We start from the raw sequence: 8,336 nt of genomic DNA on the forward strand, positions 1-8,336 counted from the left end.
AGTATATATTTGGGTTCTAAATCTTTGGATTATTTTGTATCGTTATAAACATTATAGACATTGATGTTAGTTTTGTCAATATGAAATATACAAGTGTTTTATGAGTTATGAGGCCAGTTAAAGGGGACTAATAATGTGTATGTTGAAGAGATAGTGCCAACGTTTTTGTATATATGCTTGCACACCATGTGAAATATCGAGTAATTGGTTGTGGTTTTAAATAGTTTAGTTGAACTTTTAGTAAACGTTATTGACATTCATATCTAATGCCAATATTTTTTTTTTTTTTTGGAAGACCTTGGTGGCAATACAAGCATGTTCAACATATTCATATCAAATAACTTCATTGAAAAAGATGTAAGTGTTAAAGATTTATCTTCTTCGCTTTTTTTATCTAATTGTGGTGTTTATCTTTAATCTCGTTGCTTTTGCACTTGCTGTCGCTGTAGAGTAGAGAAGAGCTACTGTAAGTTATGTGTATTTGTTGCAACTCTCTATTGCTTGCTTTTATTGTTTGATGAATGTTGTTTTTCTGATAAGAAGTATTATTGAGAATTTGAAAGGGTTTGTGATTTTCATATTGGTTATGCTGAAATGGTTTATTGATTTTTGGGTTAAGTTATATGTAGGTGGCTTTTGTATAGAAATGCTTTAGTGGTTTAAATTATGTGTAGGTTGATGTAATTACATGTATATATGTAATTACATGTATATATTATCTTGTTTTTAGATCATTTTTTCAATTGTTTGTGAATTATGACGGGATTGTGAAGATCATTTTTTTAATCGTTGTTATTGGTTTATGATTAATTAAGACTAATGGCTGTTGCTTTGTGGATATTTGTACCATTTTATTTATCTTTATACTAAGCTCGGGTTGTTATTGGTTTTTGAATCAGAAATATTTGACTGTTGTTTTGTCCGTTGTAGGTGTGCGCTATTTCCTGTATTTATAATAAGTTTTATTCTGAGTTACAATCATCATTTTCTTTTCTTACTAGATTTTGCAAGAATCCATTGGAGCAGTGAAGCCATGTTTGCGGCAATTGATTGATTCATAAGTCTTTTTGTAGGTTTGGTAGTCAAATTTTGGTTCAAATGTATTTATTTAAATAGCTTGTTCATCACTTTATTGTACAAACACTTTATGACGAACAATTGTACATATATTAAAGTATATATATTAATGTGTTCACCATTTCTTTCCATATGGGTGTGTTATATAGTACTTTGTGATTGTATTAATGTGTGTAATGGCAGGGTAATGAGAAAAATAGGGATTCAATTAAAAATAGGGCAAGAATGGTAGATGAAATGATGACAGTTAATAAAAGTCATAAATGATAAATAATGACATTTAATACTTATCAAACAAGATTAATAATGACACTTATTCTCTGTCATAAAATATAAACAATGACAGTTATTCTCTGTCATAAAATATAAACAATGACAATTATTCTCTGTCATAAAATATAAACAATGACATTTATAATCTGTCATAAAATAAAGAATTCGTGACATTTATTCTCTGTCATGAAAAACACATTTCGTGATAGTTTGTAGAACTGTCATAAAATACTTTCCATGACTGCCGCATCAATGACTGTAAAATAACTATCACGAAATCGTTTTATGACAGCATTTAACTGTCATCGTAGGCCCTTTTTCTACTAGTGCCTTTGAGAGAGTTCAGATGCTTTTCGAGCCAAAATAGAGTAATTAGCAAACGATGGTAAAAAAATAGGGAAAACAACACGACTTTATGCAATGATCAAACACGTTCGTATGGGTGACATGCGAGGGGGTATCATATTCAATGGGTTTGCATAAGATTGAATCATGATATAGTAACTACTAGATGTAACTCCATTAACTAATTACATTTCTATTCATTAGGATGATGTAGGTAACTTAGTATTATTCCTAAGTGTATTATGAACTTTTGTTTGCGAGAGATTGTCCTTTGATTTGTACAGGTGAGAGTGCTCAGATTGATGACTAAATAAGTCTACCATTTTGGGGACAAGATCAAGTAGGAAGCTAGGAACATAATCAGGCAAGATGGAACTCACTCATTCCCAACTTTAAGGTAACTTGATGAGTGTTCCCTTAAATGGTGTCTCCAAGACTTGAAAAAAGGATCCTACCCTCTTTATGGAAAGAGATTAATGCTTATTGGTTGGACCATAGACAAGTTGTTTATTATAGGAGCCCTGATATTTAAGGGCTAAGAAGTAACCCATGGGTAAAACGATAATTTGAGATAGTTGGTGATCAAGGACATTCGTGAAGAACTAACTTGTTGTTATTGGTCTATATTCGTGGACGTAGAAATATATCTAGAGTGAAAAGAGTTCAGATTTGAATCTTTAGTGGGGTGTACACATAGTTAACAAATATTGATTAATGTGGTTAATGAGTTTGGACAATTAATTTCATATCGTTGTTACTTCTGATTTGTAGATCCATTAGATCACCTTCCTAGCTTGTAAAGTGCAACGGAATTAATATATCTTGGACTGATTTGAATATTTCAAATTTACTTAGAGAATTAACATAATGTATGGTGATATATTATGTTATAATGTTTATAATTCAATTAAGTTTTACAAAATAAATTTAATTTTTTTTATATAATTCAAAATTAATTTACAAGAGGAACTTATATATGAATTTGATTTAATTAAATTAAAATGGTTGGTTAGGTAAGTGTAGAATATGATTTAAATAAAATATTAATTAAATATGATTTAATTAAAAAAAATTATAAAATTGCCGCAATAGAGGAGTTGTTAACAAGTGAGTTGAACGAAATCGACAGTTTGTCAAACCGTAAGGTATCTCTTTATAAACAAGTATTATTAAACGAAGAGAGAGCTGTAAGACTACAATTATTCTCACTACGAGAGAGACTGATACTAATTCCAAGCTAAAAAGAAAATGGAAATACAACCTCAACCTCAACTACCTATACTACCCTTTTCCCAAAGTACCTTTTAACCTCTCTAATCGTCTCCTATAAACACTTACATAATATTTACATTCCTCATTCAATGGTGCTGCTAAGCTACGTTACTTCAACAAACTTGTGATAATATTCGAATGAGGCCTAAAAATTTCCTCACATACTTGACTTATTTGAAATTGGGGCTAATCAACCATTGTTTTTAATTTCATCAACTCAGGCTCAACTTCTTTTTCTAAAATTAGGTTCTAGATATGAGAAATTGACACTTGGCTTGGTTGGTATATAACTAGTTACTTTGCAACATCCCAAACGCCACTATGAGATGTTGACAATCATCTTCGAAGCTAGCACTATGTATGAGGATATCATCAAAGAGAACTAAAACAAATTTATGCAAATAGACCTGAAAATATAGTTATTCAGTGACTGAAAAGTAGCCGGTGCATTAGTCAGTTTGAATGTTATAACCAAAAGCTCATAATGGCCTTCGTGCATTCGGAAAGCCGTCTTTTCCATACTTCTTCTGCACCTTGATTTGATGATAACCAGATTTAAGATCCATTTTAGAAAATACGGGAGCTCCAACTTATCTGAGATAGGGACATGACATGGTACACAAAAACGCAATCCTTCGTCCTTCTTTCACATGGTATAGGGCTGGTGCTAATGCCGAATAATCTATCCCGCTAACATCTCATTTACCAGGTTTTCAGTTTCCTTCTTTTGAGCAAATTTGTACCGATATGGCCTTACGTTGACCAGGGGTGTTCCCTCCTTCAAATGAGTGCAATGATCAATTTCTCGTTGGGGCGGTAATGTGTTGGGCCATTGTAAAACCTCAGAAAATTCCTGCAATAAGTTTCCAAATCCAGGATGCACCGAAGATGTCCATTGCTTTCGCCCACCACTATTCGTATCATCTTCGGTAACAGCCAATGCCTACACTCAATGAGAAATCCTTGGTCTTCACATACCCATGACTTGGTCAACCTTTTTAAGGTTGCTTGGGTTTTTGTCAAGCTGGGATGATTTTCAATGTGTTGGCAAAGACGCATGATTTACCACATTGGACCATGGAGTTGGATATTGATTGTTATGTTTGATTATGTATGGTGATTATATTTGTTTATTGCATCTAATGTGTACATATTTTTATATGTGTTGTAATCAAATATTTACGAACTCTTTGAATGACAGTCTATTCTGTCAAACCTTCAGTATAATTCATATTACACATATGACATCACTTTCAAACTTAGCCTGAAAACATCGAATTTCTGAAATTACTTTTCCCTATGTAAACCAAACATATAAATTGAAAAGTACTTTTTATGGATAAAAGCTACTTTTTAACTGTATCAAACTCCTCTCAACAGATATAGAAAATCAGCCGAACTTTCAACTTATTCTAACAAATGATCTTTCAACCAACCAAATTACATAAACAGCAAGAACAAATGGGCTTAAAATCTTTTCAAGCAAACTTGACAGATTCATCATTAACTCCCAATCTTAATGCCACACCCCAAGTTTATTTTCTGTGCATAGTTTCTAGAACTTGAAAGCTTTCTTCTGTTTTTCTGGGCAATAAAAGACAGGAAAGACGACGAGTACTTCTCGACCGACCAGCATCATATAAATACAGTGACACGCTCTCAGAAATTAAGACATATAACTATATTTCTCTCAAAAACAAAATAATTTTACAGGGGAAAAAATGGAGATAGAAAGAGACCACAAAACCAGTATAAAAAAATAAACATAACTTACAAATTTCTTACAATTAAATGGACAGTTCTCTTGCAGCAATGGAGAATGGCTCACAAAAGAATGATGGAATTTGCAGCAACCATATGCTTCGATAAGAAGACCACAATTTACAAACAAAAATAACTGCCATCTAGTTGCGCTTTTCCTTTTCCTTCTCCTTCTCCTTTCCTTTATTTTCACCCAGAACAAATTCCACATACAGATCCTTCAGAGCAATCACGACCGTTGTAATCAACGGTCCCATAATCGCACCCTGTGAGGATGAATAAGAGATCATTCAGTCAGATTTATAAGGGAGAAATGAAAATTTCATTGATTGGTGAAATTACAACGGACCCCAAGAGTAACCCAAAGCCAAATGATTACAAGAAAGCCTTGCAATTAGTTAAAAAGAATGCTAAGACTCTAATCAGGGAGGGGGGGGCATTTATACCAATATAAAGCTAATACTAATATTAATTACAAAGTTCAAAAGAGTATCAGAAGGCACCCGGTATCTCCAAAGATGCATCTATTTCTATCTAATCAAAGTTTCCGAAGGAAAGCCCTATAGAGTTTTTTCCACAAAACATCTCTCCTTTAAAAGACGACCCCACAAAGGTGGAAGCAAGCAGATCAGCCATGTTGGCTGGATGAGCAATGTGTCAGCTGAAACTTTTGATCATTTTCAATTTTCAAGTTACTTCTAAGAAGTGGAGGGAGGTTTCTGATCTTGCAAAATATAATAGTAACCATTGGGTTTCTTTAGATAAGAGATTCAGCATTACTTCTTTTGGGTTGTTGCTTCAAGCTGGGAAGTTTCTTAGAATAGATGAGTGATTTGCCAAACTGAATTTGGCTCAGTGGTATTGGCATGACATTTGTTCCTATAGGTTGGAGGTACATTCCCCCACCGCATAGATGTTATACTCAAAAAAAGAATAGGCGAGTGATCTGTATTGTGGGATTTCTTAAGGTTTTTGTGTAAAATAGCTTTCACTAAAGTTAAACCTTATTGGAACTTCTTAACTTCTATTTAAAAGTTCGGTAATTTAGAGTTGACAATTAAACAATTTCGATCATTCATCTTGGAAACGGAATCACTACTGTTCTTACAAGATTGAGAACAGTCATTTCTTGAAGTATCTAAGATAGCTAGTACAGAAGCTAAAATCATCCCAATGGTCAAGTGAGTAAGCTTTAATGATTTACCACAGCAGAAACACATTGAATGCAAAATAAAGTCTAGGAGCAGAAAGAAAGTTTACCTCCAATGCAGATGAAAACAAAGTCATTCCACCAATGATGCTAAGTCCCATAAGGTATTCACTGTGACCAGGTATGTCCTCTTGAATTTCCGAGATACCATAATCCATGAGTGCAAGGTGAATAATTGCCAAACAGATGGCTACTACATATCTACCTTCCAGCAGCAGCTGTAAGGCTGCTGGAATTGTCGCAAACCAAGATGGAAAAATTGGGAAAAGAGGACTCAGAAATGCAAGAACAGTGGACACATACAAGAAATGTATTTCAAAGAGTCGAAGCAACAGCCATGTAAGACATCCTTGATAGATTGCAATCTCTGCTGTAGCCAGAAGAACACCCGATATCGCATGGTCAAGAACTTCAACACATCGAATTCGGGCCGAGTCTTCAATTGGAAGCATATACATAACTTGTTCAGTCACACCTCCAGATTCAGAAGTGATGAGATAATACAGAACCCAAAAGAACACCATCGACTGAGAGACAAAGTTGAAAACCTCAGCTGCTCCTGAAATGATAGACCTACCAACCGAAAGCATTAGCTTTGCACTGCGTCCTAGTACTGATACACTGCTAGCAAAGACTCTCTGCGAAATATCCATCCCTTGAACGGCTAATCCTTTTGCTTTCTCAACTAAATCCTCCCTAGTGATTATCAACTCCCTAATAATTGCATCCAGCTCTGTATAAATCTGGCCCCACTCCTTGTTACTAACGCGATTTCTCAAACTCATGAGTTTTTGCGTGTACGGCGATGGAGTTATTAGAGAAGTCGAAGCCCCCGAAGAGTTGGCCCGAGACGATGATAAAGCTAAATGCTTAATCCCAGTGACAAACTCCGTCATATTATACTGCATAGCATAACCATCTATCTGTTCCAACACTGCTTCATAAAATTGGCTGGTGTAGCTATCAATCATCCCAGGCAAATCATTCTCTTCCATCCACTTCTTAACCCCAATCCTCTCCGCATAGTTGCTCTCTTCCACATGTAGTTTCAACGAAATCATAGCATCTTTCCCTTCAACCCCAATTTTGTAAGAGAAAAACACCAATCCAGCTAAGAACACAACAATCATAGCAACAATCAAGCCAATTGCAACTATAGTTTTCAATCTTTTCAAAAGCCCTCTAGTAAAAAACGCACTAACAGCGGTACGACGAAAGCTCAAGCTACGAAAGGAAGAAACATTATACTTGGTAGGATCCACAGACTTAGAACTAAACAAAAAGCCTAACCCAAGAAGCGAAACAGAGCCAATAACACCAAAGTTCTCATAAGCAAGTATAAAAATCCAGAACGACACAAGCCATCGCAACAACTTAGAAAACACACTCTGATTCCTTCTAACATGCCCAGATTTCTTCCTCCTAAGAACAACCCGGAAACAAACTTCTCGAAATTGAACAAGGGTTCCAACAAAAACCTGAAAAACAGCAACAGGGATGGCGAGAATAGTCTCGGTAAGGCCCAATTGAAGGGGTTCGGACCAGAACCCTTCAAGGGTTTGTTGAATACCACGAAGAGGGATAGAACAGAGGACGGCCCACTGAAGGGGGCGGAGATAGGCCTCGAGGATGCGACCGACGGCGTAGAGAGTGAGAATGGTGAAGGCAAGGCCGGCGTGGGCCATGGCGATGTAAAGGGCAAGGCGGACCTGAGGATCACCGGAAAAAGAGGAATTGGAATCGGATTGAGGGAGTTTGGAAGAATGGTTTTGAGGGTCGGGGCTGGGTTTTCGAACAGAACCGGATCTGAACATGTCCTGCCATGGAGGGCTCGAGGAATTGGAATTGGAATTGGAATTGGAAGATGGGTCAGAGTAAGGAACGAGCTCCATTGGTGGAAGGGACAGAGAAATGGATTATGGTGAAGAGACAGAGAAGAGCTGAACAACAATAATGGAGGGAGAGGAAAGGAGAGGGAGGCAAGTCAGAGACGAAAATGATTGGGTTTTCCATAACGGGCTTTTGGAGTCAGTAAGTTACTGAAGTTTGCTGTCATTTTTTTTATGCTGTCACGTTCACCGAAAACCTTCCAAAATCATCCCACTTTTCGTTACACAACTCCATACAATGTTTAGATTGTCTATACGAATGTTCATAAAAATATCTTTAAAATACTTATAAGGACAAACCCTTAAAAACGTCTATGGCTTCCGCGGTCCCCCTCCCTCTCATCGCTGTCGCCTTCCCACTATTCATCATTCATTGACTATAAGTTCTAAGGTATGTTTATTTTCTCTTCTATACATATATTTATGTTTATATAATGTGAATATATTTGTATAATTTTGTTAAATATGTGAATATAATGTGAATATATTTGTATGATTTTGTTAAATTT

At 35.6% G+C, this 8,336-nt stretch overlaps 1 protein-coding gene across 1 annotated transcript; it reads right to left on the minus strand.

The window, feature by feature from the left end:
- Positions 1 to 4,470: 4,470 nt before the first annotated feature.
- Positions 4,471 to 8,066, minus strand: LOC103501268 (uncharacterized). The gene is made up of 2 exons (XM_008464802.3): positions 5,989 to 8,066; positions 4,471 to 4,994 (listed from the first exon to the last, which is right to left on the minus strand). The coding sequence occupies exons 1-2, from the start codon at positions 7,828 to 7,830 to the stop codon at positions 4,872 to 4,874; spliced, it is 1,965 nt and encodes a 654-aa protein (XP_008463024.1). The 5' UTR covers positions 7,831 to 8,066; the 3' UTR covers positions 4,471 to 4,871.
- Positions 8,067 to 8,336: the final 270 nt, after the last annotated feature.

This window comes from Cucumis melo, chromosome 1 (genome assembly GCF_025177605.1).
Source record: "Cucumis melo cultivar AY chromosome 1, USDA_Cmelo_AY_1.0, whole genome shotgun sequence".
NCBI lineage: Eukaryota > Viridiplantae > Streptophyta > Magnoliopsida > Cucurbitales > Cucurbitaceae > Cucumis > Cucumis melo.

Excerpts from the sequence above, each read along its gene's own strand:
- LOC103501268 (XM_008464802.3), bottom strand. The coding sequence starts at position 7,830 with ATGGAGCTCGTTCCTTACTCTGACCCATCTTCCAATTCCAATTCCAAT. Across the intron at positions 4,995-5,988 it reads TGTTTTCATCTGCATTGGAG|GGTGCGATTATGGGACCGTT; the intron begins GTAAACTTTCTT and ends TCATCCTCACAG.